Source organism: Hypomesus nipponensis, chromosome 9 (genome assembly GCF_054491055.1).
Source record: "Hypomesus nipponensis isolate SF chromosome 9, ASM5449105v1, whole genome shotgun sequence".
Taxonomy (NCBI): domain Eukaryota; kingdom Metazoa; phylum Chordata; class Actinopteri; order Osmeriformes; family Osmeridae; genus Hypomesus; species Hypomesus nipponensis.
The window spans coordinates 2359216-2381951 of record NC_140369.1 but is presented as its reverse complement, the minus strand read 5'-3'; the positions used below and the strand labels follow the sequence as shown (position 1 = coordinate 2381951).

Here is a 22736-nt window from a genome sequence, read left to right as displayed (position 1 = left end):
CTGGGGGGGGGGGGCAGTGGGGGGGTGGGGGTGTGGCTGGCAGGCGTGTGGGCCTGGGGGTGTTGTGTGTGTGTGTGTGTGGGGGGGGGGGGGGGTCAGTGGCTTCCAGCATGTTCCGCTGTCGTTCCCCCCACAGCAGTGGTGGTGCTGGTAACCTTACGCTATTTATACTTTTTATTTTGTAGGCCAGGAAGAATTAAGAGTTTCTTCAAGTGAAGCCATAAAAAGATAAATATATTCTGTGACAGAAAGAAAAAAAAACTCTGGTCAAAACTGTTCCATGTGTTTCCACACCCCCCCCCCCCCTTCCCCCAACCCCAGAACAGGACTACAGCAGGAGGATGTTAGTTTATGTACCATCACATTTATACTCGTTGGCAAACGTTTATTCAGAGTCCTAAACTGAGTGGCAAATTCAAAGTATGCCACAACAGTCTGTTAAACCTTCAACTGTTCTTCGACTATATGATTTATAAACCTTCATGGAGTAATTACCTGTCCCTCTCTGCTGTCTTCCTAGAATCGTCAACAATGGCGTCAGAAATAAGTGTTTTTATGCTAATGCGCCTGTCCTTCCTGCTCTAATCTGCTGCTGGGTGAGAACTGAAGGAAACAATACTGGGCAGAGACAAAGTCAGGATGCTCTGAGCTGCTCCACCCTGGAGGAGGGGGAGGAGGGGGGAGGGGGGAGGACAAAGACACAGGTGTCTGCAGGTGTGCCTGGCCCGTAGCCCGAGGTGCAGGGAGAGAGCGGTGAGCGGCCAGAGAGGGGGAGAATGCATGCATGTCCAGGGGCTCTGTCCCCAAAGCGGTTAAAAACAAGATAAGGACTAAGACAGGGGTGTGTGTGTGTGTGTGTGGGTGTGTGTCTGTGTGGGGGGGGGGGGGGGGGGCAAGGGACCACATGACTATGGGGTCAGAGGGTTAGGTTTAATGAGGAGTATTTGAAAGCATTTGAGAGGAATCGAGGTGTGTTTGGTTCGAGGGACACATCCGTTGGTTTCGTCAAAGTCAAGTATTTGCCAGTATTTTCAAATAGTTTTTCAAATAGTAATTGAGCCCGGTGTGGTGTGTTGATGTGGGTGTAGTTAAACTCCACCCTCAAGAAGCAGCTCCACCAGGCGCACCACTAAACGAAGCCATTTTGTTTATAGGGAATGTGGGAGGACTGTGGGAGAATCTGTGCTCCTTTAAAAACATAATATGCTTCCCATTTAATGGTCCCCGGATGACAAATTGCTTCCAGGGTAAAACAAAGTTAAGAAAATTACACGTGTGACACTTTAAAAAAGACATAATTGGGTCCCGGACGCTCATATTTTATAATTAAATTACACACTAACGCATACAGGAGTCAGACACTGGTGTGTGTGCACTCTCCTCCTAATGTGAAAATGAAGCTGGATGAATGCTTAGTGCTTAGTTATACTGGATCCCTCTCTCTCTCTCTAGGGGCCCTGTGGTTGTCCAGGAAAGATGTCCCTCTCTCTCTCTCTAGGGGAAGAAAGATCATCGTCCAGGAAAGATGCTGGCTGTAGTGCGTCTCAGATGTGGAAGAGCAGGGCAGAGAGACAGAACGAGCGTTGGGGTTTGGTTGAGTTTCATATCAGCCTCGTTGGAAAGTCTTGTTCATTGACAAGGAGAAACGCAGATACTCACAGACTCCAGTATAGGCAAAATACTTCTTGGAGATGGTTGGAAAAACACTTAAAGAATTGGTGCCCATTACCGCCTAATGCCCTTACAAATACACAGAGAACTCATAAATGGTTCTTTCCTTTTGAAAACGCTTACTATGGATGATGGTATTCTGACTGACGAGCAGACCAAACCATCCTCTTGGCTTTTTTCATCTCAGGCCACTAAATACTTCCTTGGAACAGGAAGGGATTTGAGGGAGCTGGGAAAGGGGGGCCGAGGCAGGGGGCTGGGGGGCTGGGGGGCTGGGGAGGCAAGAGAGGGGCGCAGAGTGCGACAGGGAAACAGTGAATCCTGGTCCATTAAGTAGGAGAACACAATGACTGTAATCTCATATCAACAACTCATCTCAGCAATAGATGGAAAGAGAAAGACTGCAGGTTTGGAAGGCGGGAGAAAGAAAGAGAGAGAGAGAGAGAGAGAGAGAGAGAGAGTGGGAGGAAAAGAGGGGGGGAGAGGGAGGGAGAGAGAGAGAGATAGAGAGAGAGAGAAAGTGGGAGGAAAGAGGGGGAGAGGGAGGGAGAGAGAGAGAGAGAGAGAGAGAGAGAGAGAGAGAGAGAGAGAGACAGAGAGAGAGAGAGAGAGAGAGAGAGAGAGAGAGAGAGAGAGAGAGGTGTGGGTTGGCAGCAGAGCGGGTGCTGGCAGGGTCCTGGTGGTTCAGGCGTCCAGTGAGAGGCGCCAGTGTGTCCGGTGGGGGCCCTGACCATGAGCTGCCTCACTCCCCTGGAGCCATGGCCACAACCCCCCCACACACACTTCTCACACACACACACTCACCACACACACACACCGCACACACACACCACACTCTACTCGTACACACACACGCACATATATACAGTCCTCCCACACCACGTACACACACACACCACGTACACACACACACAAACAGCCCCCCACTCACACAGACACACGCACAGTCCACACACAGATACACACCACAGGCAAACACACACCACGTACACACACATAACACGAACACACACACACACCATCCCCCCAAACCCACTAGCTGGCTGTGCCTCTCTGAAACTGCTGCTGCATGTTTATTTAATATCCTGAAGAAATTGAAATATCTTTGTGGGTTAACAGGCACACACACACACACACACTACCACCAAATATAAATAAATAAAATAGAATAATAATATTCTCTTGATGTCACGCCAAAGGCAGACTGAAAACCCTGTTGTGTTTTAGCGCGGTGTGGCTAAGAGAGGGAGGGGCCTGGGGCTCGTCACAGCTGGGGGTCGTCATGGTGACAGACGCTCAAACTGAACTCTGGAATCTCCTCGATTTAACTGAAGTGAATTTTAAGTCAGTTGACTTAAAATGTCTCTCCTGGGCACTCTGGGAAGACGAGAGCTGTGTCTGAATGTACGTTAGAAATTTCGATTTCAAGTGGGATTGAAGGTGGATAAAGTTTGTTTTAGACTTTTGGTGTGTTTAGGTGGACGTATACAAATGTGTGCATTATAATCTCAACTACAATACAAGGAATGCAAGTTTGCAGGTAGAAATGTTGCTGGATACTGTGTTGTATGAATGGGAGGCAGAATAAATATAACATAGTGTGCATCTGCAAGCAGTGTCCTGAGTATGAGTGCGTGTTGTATACATGCGAGTCTTATCCTGAGTGTGTGTGTCTATAATGACCCGAGGATCATTACAGAGCAATTCTCTCAGACAGAAATCCCTTAAACAGCCTGGGGTTTGGACTCTCCGCTCTCCTCTCAGTCTCCTCTCTCCCCGAGAGCCACCAACCGCTGCCGCCGCCAAAAATAACACCGGAGCGCCATTCAAACCCGCGCCTCGCCACGACCGACCCTGCCGCGGGAGACGGATCAAAACACACACAAAAAAGGAAACACATCACGTGGAGAAGGAAGAGACGGGGAAAAAATACTGACCATATATCGTAACTCTACGAGTGAGTCACTTCAAGATAAACTGATGACTTTGGCGAAAGCACAACCACACATACCTATACTCCCCAGGCCAAGTGTGTGCGTGTGTGTGTGTGTGTGTGCGTGTGTGTGTGTTGGTTGGGGGGGGGGGGGTATGGGTATGTGCGTATGTGTGGTGCTTGTGCGTGAGTGAGCATGTGTTATAGTTAGCATCGGATCAAATGAAATGCCCCAGGCTTTATTTATTTATTTCAGGTCACAATCCACATTGACCATAACTCCAAATGAGAACCCCAAACGTCATAACGCCATATGAAAGGAGGCGAATACTTTTTTTTCAAACACTGCAAGTGATGAAAGGATGCATAATGTGCAGGAAAGGGGTCTGCCCTGAGAGAGGCTGGTGAAGTATGAAGGCTCATGAAGTACAGTATGTAAATACTCATCCAACCATCCCATAATACAGTATGTAAATACTCATCCAACCATCCCATAATACAGTATGTAAATACTCATCCAACCATCCCATAATACAGTATGCAAATACTCATCCAACCATCCCATAATACAGTATGTAAATACTCATCCAACCATCCCATAATACAGTATGCAAATACTCATCCAACCATCCATGTAAATACTCATCCAACCATCCCATAATACAGTATGCAAATACTCATCCAACCATCCCATAGTACAGTATGCAAATACTCATCCAACCATCCCAGAATACAGTATGTAAATACTCATGCAAGCACCGCCCGTTTTGACCGTCACTTGAAAAGCAGGTGCGCGGGAAATGCTTTGGAAAATGAATGAATGAATGAAAGACAAAAAGACAAAAAAACAAATATGGGATGGAGACCCACATCTCGTCACAGGGTGATCTCGCGCTGTTGCATAGCTAAACCACCTTGCAGTGACGGTGGAGTGGAATGGGTTCAAATCGACATGAGACACTCATTACAGACAGCATCCGCGAGCCCCTGAGGCCCTCGTGGACTGACAGAGTCCTGACAGGGGAGACTTTCGCTCTGCAACAGAAATACCATTAACAATAAAACTTAGTAAATTACCTGGCGCCCTCTAGAGGTAAAACCGAGAGTTACATAGTTTCAGAGGAGCGTCTTCGCTACCTTCTCTGCGGGTGATTGGGTGATCATGTCCTGGTTTGTGCTATGTTCATTGAAGATGTAATATTGACTGACAATCATTGAGTAATATAATCCAATATAGGTGACCTAATAACCAAAGTCTCAATCGTGCCTAAGCGATGTTGGATCCTTCGTCTAACTCACCAGGCTACAAGGGAATCGGAGCGCGCTGCATTACAAAACGAGTACCCCCTGAAACGGACCAATGATCAGTCGAAAACGAGCAAGGTTCACAGTGCGTCATCACCTCTCCAAACAACCGCATGTTCGCTCGTTGGGACGGTGAGATAGCACTGTCTTCTCATGTCGCTGCCTCATCTTACGCGGAAAACATCGGCTGATGAAAGCAAGCCTCTCTTTTGGTGGGGCGGACTGGCAATCCGGAACCGATTGGGTCTATCTTCGTCTGTAGGGGATGACCGACGAGATAGCACCAGGCAGCTGCAAGAGTAACGCTGGGAGCTCCAGGTAAGCATGTGTTAGCAGTCTCGCTAGCTACCTAACCGATCTGTTCTCAACTGTGAGTATGATTTGCCAAAAATAGCATATTATGAGCATTGAACTGTCACTATACTGTTATTTTATTGTGTATATACCAACCTGGTATAGTTTACTAAGGACTCCTTGGCTGTCACAACATCTACAGTGTTAAACATAGGGTTAGCTGCCGTTAGCTTTGAAACTAGCTACTCGAGACTAGTAGTCTATTATGCATACAGACCGGGCCTGTTTGTAAACACTAGATAACGTTAGCTAACAATTTAATCCCAAATCGACATAAACGTACAGGTGGACGTCGGTGTATCCGAATGTCATTTGAATGCCGATCGTCTCTTCTCCTCTCGCTCCCGTGCCAGTATTGAGCAAATGCTGACTGTGAACCCCGGCAAGACGCCCATCAGTCTTCTGCAGGAGTATGGAACGAGGATAGGCAAGACTCCAGTGTACGATCTGCTTAAGGCAGAGGGTCAGGCGCACCAACCCAACTTCACGTTCCGCGTGTCCGTGGGAGACATCAGTTGCACCGGTCAAGGCCCGAGTAAGAAGGCCGCGAAGCACAAGGCAGCCGAGGCTGCCCTGAAGATGCTGAAAGCAGGCGCCGGCAGTTCTATTGTCGTTTGTGGAGGAGGAGAAGCGTTCGTTGCGGTGGAGGCGGCAATTGACGGAGAGAGGTGAGCAGAGATTGTTTCTGCTCTGTACAGTACATTGACGTTTCAACCATTTAGTAGGCGCTTTTCTCCAAAGCGACACACACAAATAGTGCTCACAGAAAATGAAGCAGAAGGTTAAGGATCAGAAGTGATAGTTCCCACCTTAGGCTGTTTCAGTGGTCAGAGTCCACAAACCAGCTTTATTTACCAGACACAGTTACGTTACGTGATAGTAATGTGTTTGACGATCCTAATCAGTGTTGTGTGCCAGCTACATGGTCTCAGATTGTTCAGTGCTCGTAGACTGTCTGTCCTGTATGTGTAGCCCACCATTAGAGATGAAGACATCCAGCAGCTCTTCCCAACAGTCTGAGTGCAACCCTGTGGGAGCTCTCCAGGTGAGTCTCCCCCTCCTGTCTCCCCCCTCCTGTCTCCCCCCTCCTGTCTCCCCTCTCCTGTCTCCCCCGTCCTGTCTCCCCTCTCCTGTCTCCCCTCTCCTGTCTCCCCCGTCCTGTCTCCCCTCTCCTGTCTCCCCTCTCCTGTCTCCCCTCTCCTGTCTCCCCTCTCCTGTCTCCCCCGTCCTGTCTCCCCCCTCCTGTCTCCCCTCTCCTGTCTCCCCTCTCCTGTCTCCCCTCTCCTGTCTCCCCTCTCCTGTCTCCCCTCTCCTGTCTCCCCCGTCCTGTCTCCCCCTCCTGTCTCCCCTCTCCTGTCTCCCCTCTCCTGTCTCCCCCGTCCTGTCTCCCCCTCCTGTCTCCCCTCTCCTGTCTCCCCTCTCCTGTCTCCCCTCTCCTGTCTCCCCTCTCCTGTCTCCCCTCTCCTGTCTCCCCCTCCTGTCTCCCCTCTCCTGTCTCCCCTCTCCTGTCTCCCCTCTCCTGTCTCCCCTCTCCTGTCTCCCCCGTCCTGTCTCCCCCTCCTGTCTCCCCTCTCCTGTCTCCCCCGTCCTGTCTCCCCCTCCTGTCTCCCCTCTCCTGTCTCCCCCGTCCTGTCTCCCCCTCCTGTCTCCCCTCTCCTGTCTCCCCTCTCCTGTCTCCCCCTCCTGTCTCCCCTCTCCTGTCTCCCCTCTCCTGTCTCCCCTCTCCTGTCTCCCCCGTCCTGTGTCCCCCTCCTGTCTCCCCTCTCCTGTCTCCCCTCTCCTGTCTCCCCCGTCCTGTCTCCCCCTCCTGTCTCCCCTCTCCTGTCTCCCCTCTCCTGTCTCCCCTCTCCTGTCTCCCCTCTCCTGTCTCCCCTCTCCTGTCTCCCCTCTCCTGTCTCCCCCGTCCTGTCTCCCCCGTCCTGTCTCCCCCTCCTGTCTCCCCCTCCTGTCTCCCCTCTCCTGTCTCCCCTCTCCTGTCTCCCCTCTCCTGTCTCCCCTCTCCTGTCTCCCCTCTCCTGTCTCCCCTCTCCTGTCTCCCCCTCCTGTCTCCCCTCTCCTGTCTCCCCTCTCCTGTCTCCCCTCTCCTGTCTCCCCCGTCCTGTCTCCCCCTCCTGTCTCCCCTCTCCTGTCTCCCCCGTCCTGTCTCCCCCTCCTGTCTCCCCTCTCCTGTCTCCCCTCTCCTGTCTCCCCCTCCTGTCTCCCCTCTCCTGTCTCCCCTCTCCTGTCTCCCCTCTCCTGTCTCCCCTCTCCTGTCTCCCCCGTCCTGTGTCCCCCTCCTGTCTCCCCTCTCCTGTCTCCCCTCTCCTGTCTCCCCTCTCCTGTCTCCCCTCTCCTGTCTCCCCCGTCCTGTCTCCCCCTCCTGTCTCCCCTCCTCTGTCTCCCCTCTCCTGTCTCCCCTCTCCTGTCTCCCCTCTCCTGTCTCCCCTCTCCTGTCTCCCCTCTCCTGTCTCCCCTCTCCTGTCTCCCCTCTCCTGTCTCCCCCGTCCTGTCTCCCCCGTCCTGTCTCCCCCTCCTGTCTCCCCCTCCTGTCTCCCCTCTCCTGTCTCCCCTCTCCTGTCTCCCCTCTCCTGTCTCCCCTCTCCTGTCTCCCCTCTCCTGTCTCCCCTCTCCTGTCTCCCCTCTCCTGTCTCCCCCTCCTGTCTCCCCTCTCCTGTCTCCCCTCTCCTGTCTCCCCTCTCCTGTCTCCCCCGTCCTGTCTCCCCCTCCTGTCTCCCCTCTCCTGTCTCCCCCGTCCTGTCTCCCCCTCCTGTCTCCCCTCTCCTGTCTCCCCTCTCCTGTCTCCCCCTCCTGTCTCCCCTCTCCTGTCTCCCCTCTCCTGTCTCCCCTCTCCTGTCTCCCCTCTCCTGTCTCCCCCGTCCTGTGTCCCCCTCCTGTCTCCCCTCTCCTGTCTCCCCTCTCCTGTCTCCCCTCTCCTGTCTCCCCCGTCCTGTCTCCCCCTCCTGTCTCCCCCTCCTGTCTCCCCTCCTCTGTCTCCCCTCTCCTGTCTCCCCTCTCCTGTCTCCCCTCTCCTGTCTCCCCTCTCCTGTCTCCCCTCTCCTGTCTCCCCTCTCCTGTCTCCCCCGTCCTGTCTCCCCCGTCCTGTCTCCCCCGTCCTGTCTCCCCCTCCTGTCTCCCCCTCCTGTCTCCCCTCTCCTGTCTCCCCTCTCCTGTCTCCCCTCTCCTGTCTCCCCTCTCCTGTCTCCCCCGTCCTGTCTCCCCCTCCTGTCTCCCCCGTCCTGTCTCCCCCTCCTGTCTCCCCTCTCCTGTCTCCCCTCTCCTGTCTCCCCTCTCCTGTCTCCCCTCTCCTGTCTCCCCCTCCTGTCTCCCCCCTCCTGTCTCCCCTCTCCTGTCTCCCCTCTCCTGTCTCCCCTCTCCTGTCTCCCCCTTCTCACTCAGTCTCGCCCCTCTCCCCCTGCCTAATCACACACACACACACGCACACACATGCACACACACACACCTAGGTTACAACCACACACATTGTCTGCGGTGTTGGGGATGCCTGGAAATTGAGCAATATAATGATGATGATAATGGGGGAGATTTGAACCTGCAACCTCTAAATCTGTAGTCAAATGTTCTGTCACTGAGCTATACCCACATGGCATAATGTGTACTGTACATGGTGTGTATTATGGATGGTGTGCATACATGTTGTGTATTATCCATGGTGTGTATTATGGATGGTGTGCATACATGTTGTGTATTATCCATGGTGTGTATTATGGATGGTGTGCATACATGTTGTGTATTATCCATGGTGTGTGTCATGAACCTGCGTGGTCCCCAGGAGCTGGTGGTGCAGAAGGGCTGGCGCCTACCGGATTACACCGTCACCCAGGAGTCTGGACCTGCTCACCGCAAGGAGTTCACCATGACCTGCCGCGTCGAGAGGTTCATAGAAATAGGTGCTGTGTTCTCCACGAGGATTCGTAAAAATGCTTTTTACTGTACCACTACCTTTTTGAGTTGATTTGACTGTTTGCATTTGTATTTTATGGTGTCTTTTTTTGTGCTTTTGTTCGACACCTCGGTCAGCCTTGCTGTGTTAGAGTGCTTTATAAATACAATTTACTCTCTTATTTTATTCTACTCTACACTGTTTTCCTTAACTCTACTGAACTCCATACTGACGTGGTTTCCTGTTCCACAGGAAGTGGCACTTCTAAGAAGCTGGCCAAGCGGAACGCGGCTGCTAAGATGCTGTCCCGTATCCATGACGTCCCCGTCGACCTGAGGAGCAGCCATGAGGCTGAGGCTGAGGAGGACACCTTCACCATGGTAACACCTTCACTATGGCAACATCGTCACCATGGTAGCACATTCACCATGGTAACACATGGGGGGGGGGGGCACACACCTTCACCATGGTAACACTCGGGGGCTAGGTCCTGGGGGGCTAGAGAACTCTGCACAGGCCTAATGACAAATATCCAGTAAAACCACCAAGTGGTGAAATATTGTTCTGTTGAAAACACTAGTAGTTTTGCTGCACGGTTCTATACACCAAGTGGTGAAAAATGGCGACTCTGTAGTTTAATCTCTATAACGTTTGGGGAATTTGTTTTATCTCCTCTGCGCAGCACATGGGCAGCCGGGTGGAGTCGGGGAAGTGTAAAGGTCTGGGCTGCACCTGGGACTCCCTGCGTAACTCTGCTGGGGAGAAGATCCTGCATCTACGGAGCCACCCCCTGGGCATGCCCAGCTCCAACTTCTGCTCTCTGCTCAGCGACCTCTCAGAGGAGCAGCGATTCGACGTCTGCTACCTGGACATAGGTGAGGGTTCCCTTTCTGTCTCTCTCTCTCTCTCTCTCTCTCTCTCTCTCTCTCTCTCTCTCTCTGTCTCTCTCTCTGTCTCTCTCTCTCTCTCTCTGTCTCTCTCTCTGTCTGTCTCTCTCTCTCTCGCGATTTATCTGATTGGTTGTCTTGTCTCCCTCTCTCCCCCACTTCCAGAGGAGCGCAGTCTCAGTGGGCTGTGCCAGTGTCTGGTGGAGCTGTCCACTCAGCCAATCACAGTGTGCCACGGCTTCGCCCCCAGCCAGGACGCCGCGCGCTCCAGCGCAGCCCACAATGCACTTCAGTACCTCAAGATCATGGCCGGAGGGAAGTGATGTCATCCTCCCCAACGCCTGCAAATCTGGCGGAATTGATCGCGTGAGCGGACGGATGTGACCGTAGCCACGGAAACGACCCCTGCGGACCGCTTTAACCCCAAATGAGTAATGAACTGCCCCAGAGGGGAGGAGAGACTTTCCCCTCGGCCAATCAGGAGACCTGATATTTATCTCTTCCTCTTTGTGCCTCTAGATGTCCTCTGGAAGATCCCCTTACCTGCCCCCTATCTGCCCCCCCAGATCTCCTTACCTGCCCCCTATCTGCCTCCCCAAATCCATACCTGCCCCCTATCTGCCTCCCCAGTTCCATACCTGCCCCCTATCTGCCTCCCCAGATCCATACCTGCCCCCTATCTGCCTCCCCAGATCCATACCTGCCCCTAAACCCCAAAGAGACAAGGACTCTGTTCACCCAGGCCTTTAGCCCAGCCCAGACCCAGGCCTTTAGCCCAGCCCAGACCCAGGCCTTTAGCCCAGCCCAGACCCAGGCCTTTAGCCCAGCCCAGACCCAGGCCTTTAGCCCAGGCGTTTATTGGATTCCAAAATGCCTCCTGCTTGCCTTCAGATTATGTGCCACCATGTCCACCTGTAGCAGGAAAAAAATGAATTGATCCGTCAAATATGTAATTATTGGACTTGCGGAAAAATGATTCCCGAAACGAGTTTGACACTCAACAGTATCTAGACTGATTTCTTATTCGAGAAGATTTGAACTTCTGTTGCCCTGATGACTCTGGTGAAGGTAAATACTAAGAATCTACCCCAAACTACCACCTCTGCCCTTACTGCCAGACCTGTGCTCATTGCCTTGTCAAATAGATTAACTTAACTGAAGTTAAGAATAGTAACTAGTGGTTTGTCTGTTTTGGACACAGTGAGTCACCTCCAGGATTTCCTGCATGCCTCTTTAAACCTGAGCAGCGATTCTCCAGGGCTTGGTGGTGCTTGGTATACTAGCAGCATGCCCACTACTTTGTACTTGACACCACTGGCATTAACTGAGTGGCTATTTTGTAAATTGAGCAATGGTTATGTGTGTATGTGTTTGCTATAACCCCGTTTGAAACTGTGTTTTGGTCCGACACATCCCAGTGTTAGGATCGCTTAGAGATGTATGTCAATGTAGTCTCTGGCATGTTGTTCACAGTAGTAGAAAGCAGGTTTTTTTTTTTTGTGGACAAACTTGATTCTGAAAGGTTTCCAACTGGTTTCTCATCAAGAAAATAACACCTACACTTGACATTCCTCTCATCGTCGTCGTCCGTCCCCCCCCCTTTCAGTTCTGAATAGATCATGTTGTTGCTGTGTCTACCTTTAAGCCAGTAGATGTCACTGTGCTTGTTCATCCTGCCTCAGTGGAACACTTTGTCACAAGGCTCAACCTAACTCTATGGGCTCAACCCTCTCAGAACTCAGATTCTCAGATTTAGCATCTTAATCTGGATTACAGTTTTATATTTTCTCTCAGCATCGGTTAAATCCACACAACTGTACCTTTTGTCCCTATCTTCACTCCTCCGTTTTGGTTTTTTAATAAATGGCTGTGGATTGTCTTACCTCCCCGGTAACCAGGCACTCTCCTGCCTAGTCCGGACAGGTTGCCGAGGGCCCACAGGTGTAGTTGCGGGGAAGGTAACCTTGGCAACCGCCCTGACCCACACTGCCTTGTTTTATCTACCTCTGGAAGGGTCACGTTGTTGGTAAAAATAAAATCCTTGTCCGACACATTCATCCCACATATTTTTTTCGGAAAGCAGATGCCAATAATTAAGCTCTTCCACTGAAATGCTAAATTGGTCTGTTTTTATTAAATATTTGTTGGCGAGTTCACTTGTCACCTGGAAAAAATATTTCTTCTAGCATCTAGGATAGTCCTGCTAGCAGCTAGCAAGGACAGTCCTGTTAGCAAGGATAGTCTGCTATAGCCGCTTGCTAGCATAGGCCTGCTAGCCACTGGCTAGGATAGTCCTGCTAGCTGGTGCAATGCTCCCCTAATATGAAGACTGATTGATCTGAAACGTGGCCTGCAAGAGTGCCAAGGCTTATGATCTGTTTTATTAACACCATTTTGAATAAAATATTTTTCAAATACATTTGAAACAGATTCACTCGTTGCTTGATAGCTCCAGTGATGTTTCTCACACAAATCCACACTTTTCATCTTAATTCAATAAATACTGTTCTTACTTCCACATACAGCAGGCATCTCACTACATTCATTTGTAATATCACACATTTAAAGGGCTTATATCACACTAAATACAGTAGATGAGTGGTGCCCAGCTGCACGAGAGGAGCAGGAGGGAGGGTCGACCCCGGAGGTCAGCTGTCTGCAGGGCTGATGTCCTCCTCTGCATAGCCGCTGCTGTCTGACTGGAGACTGTCCCCACGACCCACCAGACCTGTGAGAGACGCACACACTTAGGGTCACTCCTGCACAGTGCAACGCACACACATACAGGCACTCCTGTCTAAAGATGTGATACAGTTGTCTTACAGCCTGACTTGTACGGACAGTCAGAGATCCCGGAAATAACCCCTGATGATATCATGTATTTAGGTAGCAGACATGTTCACCCAACGCAAAAGAGGGTAGATTTGAATCTGCAACTTCTTGAACTACATTAAAATCCTTTACCCCTATGCTAAACCAATCTCTGATAGGGTGATGAGTCAGAGCTTATTCTGTTTAGCATCCTTCCTCAGTCAAGGAACGGTCTGTATTTACCGGACGAAGTAACCACATCTCAGCTACCAGGCACGGTGAGACCATATCTCAACTATAACAGTGCTTTGAACAGCAAACACCAACGTCAACACCACCACGTGGAACAAGAGGCACAAGACAGAAAAACGCTGACATCTTTCTCAGGACCACCTCGAGCATTTACGGTTAAATGGTCGACATTCTGAAGAACGTGTGAGGAAATGTGTGAGATGGTTTGGCTGCTAACGGCGGGTGGGTAAGAGCAAAGAACGCACCCTTTAGTTCACACATACTCAGCAACACTAACAGTCTGTTTGGACCAGCGTGGAGTTCTCACCCACAGCCCTCCGCGCAGCCTGGGGGCGTATATAAAGCAAACTCTGTGGCTGGTCATTTAGAAACTGTAGCTATAGGGTGTAGGAATAATATTTGAATTTTAAATTTGACTAATTTAACAGATGCTTTGATATAAAGTCACGTGCAAACAATGCATAAAGTGCAGCAGAAAGTCCATTATTCTAACCCTTTGTTTGTGGTCATAGTCAAGGCATGGTTTGTATTTACCAGGCACAGGGCAGAATTACCACGTCAGCTACCAGGCAGGGAGCAACAACAATAATAATATCTCAACTACAGTATTTAGTACCACACTAAATGTTGACCTCGTGAAGATCATTCCGAATCGACAGGTAAAATATGTTTGACTCACCTTTGAGTTGGAGCCCCGAGGATCCGAGTAAACCCATCATCTTAGGACTGTCCTGTTCATGCTCGTCCTCGCCAGCAATGACAACCTGGTTCAACATCACAGCCTCTCAGATACATATATTTACACACAACACGACACAAAAAAGTTTCAAGGTTATTTCTTTTGAACCTATCAACTTTTTGGAAAAAATATTTGATGAACCTTTCAAAACTTTTTGGGTGTAAATATTTTCAAACCTTTCAAAGGTATAATATTTTATATTATATATGTTTAAATCTTTCGATTTTTTTTCCCAAAACCTTTTTTTCACACACAGGTGAAAGGAGAGGAGAACAGAGAATTATAAAACAGAGTAGATTAAAGCAGAGCATAGCACAGTAGGTACAGTAGAGTCCTCATTAAGTACTCATCAATGATGCCGTTTTTGGGGGGGGATTTCCGAAAATATTTGTTCAACTTTTCGAGAAAAAAATATTCACACAGAGGTGAACAGCAAGTAGAGATGAGAATAGAGAAGCCTGAAACAGTAAAATAAAAAAAAATAAAAAAGCAGAGTATTGTACAGTCCTCATTAAGTACTGATCAATGGTGCAAACGTTTTGGGGGATAAATATTTTATCAACCTTTCACAACTTTTGTTTTCAAAATGTTTAATTTTCAAAAACATTTTTTTTCAACCTTTTGCAATATTTTTGGAAACTTTATAAAAAACGGTGTTGTTAGTGTTGGGAGTCACCTGGCTTAATGTTACAATGAGGACGTTCGACTTCATGCGTCGCCTGCAGCCGCCTGCAGCCCGGCTGACTTGAAGCAGCCAATGGCATTCTCAGCTTCAAGGCAGCCAGCTGCAGCCAACTGCCGGCGCTGCATGAAGTCGAACACACCTATTGTTGCATTTCCTGAAGCTACGCCATCACCATGGTAATGTGGTTAGACAACCCACCTCCTCCAGCTCAAAAGAGTTGGTCTGCTGTAGGGTGCTGGAGGGTAACAGAGGCCCTGTAATCAGCAACTCTCTGGTTTCCCGACCATCTGAAATACAGACTTCCTCCAGACTTCCTGGTGAGGAACAGGAAGTGACATTGTCGCCTTCCCAGCCAGTCACGGTGATGCAGCAAGAAGGCGTGACCCCAAAGTCTCTCTGAGGGGATGGGGTTATCAGAGGGGTGGGGAGTGTAATAGGCGCGGGGATCACCAGAGGGGTACAGCTTATCTGAGGGGCGGGGCAGTAGAAGGGTGCCATGTTAACGTGCTCTGCTATCGGAAGGCGGGTGAAGTCCTGAGTAACCATGGCAACCGGCATCAACCCAGTGGGGTAAGTATGTTCTTGTGAGTCACAAACTGACTGTTCCTGGTATGACCTGGAAGGGATGCTGGGAGAACCCTCTGAACCCCGGTCCTCTACCCCTGAACCCTGGTTCTCTACCCTCCCCCGTGAACCAAGGTCCTCTACCCTCCCCCCTGAACCCTGGTCCTCTACCACTGAACCCTGGTCCTCTACCCCTGAACCCTGGTACTCTACCCACCCCCCTGACACCTGGCCCTCCGCCCCTGAACCCTGGGCCTCTACCCCTAAACCCTGGGCCTCTACCCCTGAACCCTGGTACTCTATCCTCCCCCCTGAACCCTGGTCCTCTACCACTGAACCCTGGTCCTCTAACCCTGAACCCTGGTCCTCTACCCTCCCCCCTGAACCCTGGTCCTCTACCCCTGAACCCTGGTCCTCTACCCTCCCCCCTGAACCCTGGTCCTCTACCGCTGAACCCTGGTCTTCTACCCTCCTCCCTGAACCCTGGTCCTCTACCCCTGAACCCTGGTTTTCTACCCCTGAACCCTGGTTCTCTACCCCTGAACCCAGGTCCTCTACCCCTGAACCATGGTCCTCTACCGCTGAACCCTGGTCCTCTACCCTCCCCCCTGAACCCAGGTCCTCTACCCCTACACCCTGGTCCTCTACCCCTGAACCCTGGTCCTCTACCGCTGAACCCTGGTCCTCTACCCTCCCCCCTGAACCCAGGTACTCTACCCCTGAACTCTGGTCCTCTACCCTCCCCCTGAACCCAGGTCCTCTGCCCCTGAACCCTGGTCCTCTACCCCTGAACCCTGGTCCTCTACCGCTGAACCCTGGACCTCTACCCCTGAACTCTGATCCTCTACCCACCCCCCGAACCCTGGTCCTCTACCCCTGAGCCCAGGTCCTCTACCCCTAAACCCTGGTCCTCTACCCCTGAACCCTGGTCCTCTACCGCTGAACCCTGGTCTTCTACCCTCCCCCCTGAACCCTGGTCCTCTACCGCTGAACCCTGGTCCTCTACCCCTGAACCCTGGTCCTCTACCGCTGAACCCTGGTCTTCTACCCTCCCCCTGAACTCAGGTCCTCTACCCTCCCCCCTGAACTCTGGTCCTCTACCCTCCCCCTGAACCCTGGTCCTCTAACCTCCCCCCTGACCCCAGGTCCTCTACCCTCCCTCCTGAACTCAGGTCCTCTACCCTCCCCCTGAACCCTGGTCCTCTATCCTGGCCCGCTCGCTGGCATTCTCCATCAGCAGGTCCACCAGGTCAGGCAGGCTGGCCCTCTTCCTGGGTGAGGATTGCGGGGTCTCGTTCTCCGAGCCCCGGGATGACCCCGTGTAGAGGCACATCCTGGACACGGTGTCCTTCAGGCGGTCCACGGGGGAGCGCGGCTCGCTGCGCACGCTGCTCAGGAACCTCGCCGTCGTCCTGTCAGCCGACGGCGAGGAGAGGCTGAGGTCCGGAGGCGCTAGTTTCTGGACCGGCGTGCGGGAGACGTGGGAGTAGAGCGAGGAGAAGGCGTTTGCCATGGCGGTCAGGACCTCCACCTGCCGGAAGCGACCTGCGGGGGAACAAACAGGTGATCGGGGACGGACAACCAGTGTGTGCATACTGGCTAGGGACAGGTGTGTGTGTGCGTACTGGCCAGGGACAGGTGTGTGTGTGCGTACTGGCCAGGGACAGGTGTGTGTGTGCGTACTGGCCAGGGACAGGTGTGTGTGTGCGTACTGGCCAGGGACAGGTGTGTGTGTGCGTACTGGCCAGGGACAGGTGTGTGTGTGTGCGTACTGGCCAGGGACAGGTGTGGGTCCTCCTGGCGGAGCCGCAGCAGCTGTGCCTGCAGGAAGAGCCGGAAGCTGATGCCGCTGAGCCGGGAGGGGAATCTGAGGAAGCGGGGGGGGATTCGAGCCGAGGGCTGGGCCACCTCGCTGCCGAAGCCCAGCTGGTACAGGGTGTCCTCCGCATCCTCCGAACACAGCTGCAGGACCTCCGACACACTGGAGAGAGAGAGAGAGAGAGAGAGAGGGGGAGGGAGGGAGGGAGGGAGGGAGGGAGGGAGGGAGGGAGGGAGGGAGGGAGGGAGGGAGGGAGGGAGGGAGGGAGGGAGGGAGGGAGGGAGGGAGGGAGGGAGGGAGGGAGGGAGGGAGAGCCAGAAAAAGAGGGTGAGAAAGAAGAAAAAACAGAAGACAGTAAGGGAAAGAGAGGAAAAGAGGGTAAGAGAGAGAGGAAGGTATGGTTTTCCATTAAAAAATCCTTAGTCACACTTATGAATCCTTTGTTCTGCAAACCCACGGACCAGGTGTGACCCCTGACCTGGAAGCAGTGCGACTGGTGGAGGAAGAGAGGCCACTGGAAGCCATGCTGTGGCCCAAGGTGAGCTGGGGCAGACGGAGTTTCTCACCAGGGGTACTGAGGACACAACATCAACCATGAAGACACAACATCAACCATGAGGATACAACATCAACCATGAAGACACAACATCAACCACGAGGACACAACATCAACCATGAGGAGACAACATCAACCATGAGGACACAACATCAACCACGAGGACACAACATCAACCATGTGGACACAACATCAACCATGAAGACACAACATCAACCACGAGGACACAACATCAACCATGAGGAGACAACATCAACCATGAGGAGACAACATCAACCATGAGGAGACAACATCAACCATGAGGAGACAACATCAACCATGAGGAGACAACATCAACCATGAGGAGACAACATCAACCATGAAGGGTTATGGTCACTGGCTGGCCGTGCAACCTGTGTTGGTATGGTGCTAGGGTTAGGGTCAGGTTTGGGGTCAGGGTTGGTGTAAAGGTGTGTCAGGGTGGGTCATGGTTGGGGTCAGGGTGGGTCAGGGTCAGGGTGGGTCATGGTTAGGGTCAGGGTGGGTCATGGTTAGGGTCAGGGTGGGTCAGGGTCAGGGTCAGGGTGGGTCAGGGTTGGGATACTAGCCTGGTGGAGGGTTAGGGTCAGGGTGGGTCATGGTTAGGGTCAGGGTTGGGGTCAGGGTGGGTCAGGGTTGGGGTACTAGCCTGGTGGAGGGTTAGGGTCAGGGTGGGTCATGGTTAGGGTCAGGGTGGGTCAGGGTTGGGGTCAGGGTGGGTTAGGGTCAGGGTGGGTCAGGGTTGGGATACTAGCCTGGTGGAGGGTTCGGGTCAGGGTGGGTCATGGTTAGGGTCAGGGTGGGTCAGGGTTGGGGTCAGGGTGGGTTAGGGTCAGGGTGGGTCAGGGTTGGGATACTAGCCTGGTGGAGGGTTAGGGTCAGGGTGGGTCATGGTTAGGGTCAGGGTGGGTCAGGGTTGGGGTCAGGGTGGGTTAGGGTCAGGGTGGGTCAGGGTTGGGGTACTAGCCTGGTGGAGGGTTCGGGTCAGGGTGGGTCATGGTTAGGGTCAGGGTGGGTCAGGGTTGGGGTCAGGGTGGGTCAGGGTGGGTCAGGTTTAGGGTCAGGGTAGGTCAGTGTTGGGGTACTAGCCTGGTGGAGGGTTCTTTATGACGGCTCTTGGGAGGAGGAAGCAGTAGAGGACAGCTCCTGCAGACGCCAGAGGAGATATCAGAGACACCAGAGAGAGTGAACAGATGGGAGATATCACAGAGAGATGGGAGAGACAGATATATAGACCAGATAGAGACCAGACAATGAGATAGGGCTGGGCGATATATAAAAAAAATATAATATCTCGATATCGTCAAAAATATATTCGATATATATCTTGATATGTTCGCATTTGCATTTAAATAATAAAAAACATGATTTTCTTTTGCCTTCATTAAAAAACAACAAAACAATTTAGATACAACAGCTATTGTTACAAAGTACAAAATGTGTAGTGCAAATTTAAGCAGTTACCATAACATGGTACTTGCAACTTGACAAAATGGACCTCACATGGAACAATTCATGCAGAGGTCCTTATGTGACAGGACAAAAAGAGAGCAAAAGAGAGTGCCTGTGAAAGTGCAATTTTCAGTTCACAAACTGAACATTTGGCTAATATTCGATATATTGCCTAGCCCTACAATGAGACCAGACTTTTCTAATCCTGTCTCTGTTATTTTGTTTCTCACCCCACTCCCAGACCTTCATCTTCAACACTGAACACAGGAGCTGTGAACAAGCAAAGAACCACACTGTGACACCAAGTATAACAAACAAAATGTGTAAAATGTGTGTGTGTGTGCTGGATGAGTGTGTGTGTGTTGCATGAGTGTGTGTGTGTTGCATGAGTGTGTATAAAGATCCCAGAGGAGGAGGGGTTAGACAGCTGTAATCTTGGCAGATATCTACATGTTGGTACAATGTGTTCTGTGCCTTTGTTGAAAAGAGGCACACTCCATTCACACACACACACACACACACCTACACATTCCCACAAAGCGGCCATTGTGTTTAACACAGCCTCACCTGAACACAGCCTCACCTCTACTCACCCTCATCCCTCTCCTCACCCTCATCCCTCTACTCACCCTCATCCCTCACCCTCCCTCTCCTCTCCCTCCTCCCTCTCCTCACCCTCCTTCTCCTCACCCTCATCCCTCCTTCTCCTCACCCTCATCCCTCCCTCTCCTCACACTCATCCCTCTCTCTCCTCACCCTCATCCCTCTTTCTCCTCACCCTCATCCCTCCCTCTCCTCACCCTCATCCCTCCTTCTCCTCACCCTCATCCCTCCCTCTCCTCACCCTCATCCCTCCCTCTCCTCACCCTCATCCCTCCCTCTCCTCACCCTCATCCTTCTCCTCACCCTCATCCCTCCCTCTCCTCACCCTCCTTCTCCTCACCCTCATCCCTCTCCTCACCCTCATCCCTCTCCTCACCCTCATCCCTCTCCTCACCCTCATCCCTCCCTCTCCTCACCCTCCTTCTCCTCACCCTCATCCCTCCCTCTCCTCACCCTCATCCCTCTCCTCACCCTCAGCCCCCAGGCTCAGGTCATCTTCGAAGCTGCAGCTCCTCAGTCCCGACTCTGCAGGAGAGACTCGAACTTTACTGACCCAGCATCAACAACAACGTCAACACTGCCAGTTAGAAAGCTGCATATGGATCAGATGTTGTGTTTTACCTCCAGGCAAGTGGCCTGGACCATCAGCTCCCAGCTGCTGCCTGTGACACAAACACATTTTTGAACTTTATTCAACCAGGAAGGACTGGATGACATTTTAAATATATTTTTACAGAGTTTCCTCTTGGCCAGCCCAGTATAGGCAGTAGCAGGTCATCACACCATTACAGACAATTGCAGGAATACAAAAAATTAACAGTAGTATAATGATTACCGTAAGTGTTGTTATATAGCTACATGGTAGTTTATGAAACCTTAATGTAAAATATTGCTACGTAGTTCCATGGTCTTTTAATCTTACACCACATTCAACACACATTCCCGGCTCTAGCGTAACAACTAGTCACATAGCCGTGTGTGCGCACCGCAAGACAGCTACACAGCCAGGCCAACTGCTCCTAGCGAGTGTGTTTGAGGCCTGAAGGAACAAACTGCACTTGTCTTCTATTTCTTTCAGCTGACAGGAAGTCCCTGAGAAGCCTTGTTTCCACTCAGTACTCAACCTGTGTCTCTTCACTTTCCATAGAATGACACACCAACCGGTGCCCGACTACCGTTAGAAGGCATTCTAGAACCTTCCGGACACATAAAAAGAGTATTTTCTCGACGTTGGTTAGGAGGGGGCGCACACTCACCCGCAGTGGAGCAGCCAGCTCTCGATGGAGCAACATTCTGAGGGAACACGACATACTACGTCAACAAATGTCACACTTTACTTTTTTCGTCTATCGTGTTTCATGAAGACATGGTGGTTTCCTTTAGCTTTTTTCCCGACCGTAGACCGTTGAGCATGCACCCGCCCCCAGGTGAGATATAAATATAGGCCTACCAGAGTTCTAGTGGTTATGCTGTAGCTGCTGCAATACTGAGGCTACGCAGGGAGACACTGCAATGCTACTAATATGAACATACAGATGTGGAGCTATAAAAAAAACATGTTAAGTTTGGATTAAATAAATATTGTACCCTTGTGATCGATACCATCCAATACAATCATAAAGCTGCACATTTTGAAGGCAAAGAAGATTTTGTTAATTACATCCTGGTTTGACATTGAAATTAATGTGTTATATGTGTTGTAGGGAAGATGAAGAAATTTCATATTTAGTTAGGACTATCTATACATCCTGATGTTGGTAGCCGTTGTGCTACAACACAAACAATATAAACTAGGATTAGAGAGCCGTCAGGATTGGGCGATATAAACTAGGATGTATAGTACTGACCATCAACGGAGTGCCGCTGCTCTGCGGAGAAGGAGGGAGGAGGAGGAGGGGAGGAGGAGGAGGGGGTTGCGAGGGTGCCTGGGGATCGTTCTCGAGGGTCTGCCACTGTCGGCTGGTCTGGACCCACGCTTGCCGCCTGAGCGACGGGGACGGGCTCTCCATTTCAACTTATGACACCAAAAGTGGATGCCTGGGGAGGACAGGACACCGCGCTCACGAGACGCACGCGAAACAACTGTTGCTTTTCATCAACTCTCCGTGGTCTGAGCTAGCAAGGCTGTACTGGTTACATAAACCCCCCACGCAAGGCTGGAATATTACGAGAATCAGGTCCACAAGGAAGTAAATGCTTATTAAAATCGTGACTATACAGCCTTTAATAATGGCTGAGATTGATACATCGTATTCATATGTTTAGGGCTATGTAAAATGCTCTATGGGTGTCGTAGAAGTGATGATGACCTACGAGGCTAAAACATGCATCAGAGGCGGTAAATCATGAGAGATGCCACAACACCATCCGCAGCTAAAACCGGGAGGACAAACGGCACAAGCTTTCACATTCGTAGCTCTTCATTAAAAAATGACACGGATGTTTTTACAAGTCATGTTATCTTACCTTCAAAAGGCGCAGGGTCCGTTAAATACTGTTATCGTTTCCTGTTCTTTATATCGCTTGAACAAACTACAAGTAGCTTTATATTGTTCAGACAGAAATAACTTCATAACATTCATCATGGACTTAACTTATTAGAGAATGCCGGTCAACGCACTGCCTATGACTGTCGGCTAACTGCGTGTAACCGATGGTAGACTTGAGGATGTACTAAAAAGACAGCAGAGAGGAAAGTGAGGCACATTGCGACACATCCTGCAGATTAATCAAACTATACTGTCACGACCTGTCACGCTGCTCGTAAGCTATCTGCGGCGTCCGCAGGTGAGTCTGCGTACAAAGTAGGTACTCAGAACATGTTCGACATAAAATATTTCGGAACTATCAGAAGAAAAAAAATTGGGTCGACAGAACAGACATTTATCTTGTAAGATGCCTTTGTCAATATATTTCCTTATTCCTCGACCATGTTTTAAAAAGTTGCTTCATAATGTGATATTCATAGGATAAACATTGGTTAGAGATCCTTATCCTTGGTGAAGTATTTATTCACAAAAAACATCGGTTTGGGTCCTTTGTGCCACGAAGTGAAATCAAGAGAAATCATCGCTCATCAATCCACCCTGCGGATGCCAATAATCAAATCAATTAAACCGCAACATTTATTTTGAAATTTCCAGAGCTAGTGACTCCTGAGGTGTTAAAACTTCAAGAAACTCTCGCGCCTGTCAGTGTTACGGTGGG

At 50.9% G+C, this 22736-nt stretch overlaps 3 protein-coding genes across 3 annotated transcripts; 1 reads left to right on the top strand and 2 right to left on the bottom strand.

Moving 5' to 3' along the window:
• The first annotated feature begins 4977 nt into the window (after window positions 1-4977).
• On the top strand, window positions 4978-12449 carry tarbp2 (TAR (HIV) RNA binding protein 2). The gene is made up of 7 exons (XM_084705941.1): window positions 4978-5227; window positions 5617-5931; window positions 6236-6308; window positions 9033-9150; window positions 9396-9523; window positions 9826-10018; window positions 10196-12449. The coding sequence occupies exons 1-7, from the start codon at window positions 5175-5177 to the stop codon at window positions 10351-10353; spliced, it is 1038 nt and encodes a 345-aa protein (XP_084562067.1). The 5' UTR covers window positions 4978-5174; the 3' UTR covers window positions 10354-12449.
• LOC146272307 (uncharacterized) lies at window positions 12393-15217 on the bottom strand. Its single transcript, XM_084705948.1, has 3 exons — window positions 14716-15217; window positions 13773-13857; window positions 12393-12758 (listed from the first exon to the last, which is right to left on the bottom strand). The coding sequence occupies exons 1-3, from the start codon at window positions 15073-15075 to the stop codon at window positions 12679-12681; spliced, it is 525 nt and encodes a 174-aa protein (XP_084562074.1). The 5' UTR covers window positions 15076-15217; the 3' UTR covers window positions 12393-12678.
• Window positions 15218-16258: 1041 nt separating this feature from the next.
• tespa1 (thymocyte expressed, positive selection associated 1) lies at window positions 16259-21539 on the bottom strand (the record flags this gene model as incomplete). Its single annotated transcript, XM_084705367.1, has 9 exons — window positions 16259-16626; window positions 16854-17062; window positions 17379-17474; window positions 18564-18620; window positions 19157-19196; window positions 20001-20054; window positions 20151-20191; window positions 20786-20822; window positions 21377-21539. Coding segments are annotated over 9 exons (1065 nt in total), but the record flags the coding sequence as incomplete, so codon positions are not given.
• Between the last annotated feature and the right edge of the window lie 1197 nt (window positions 21540-22736).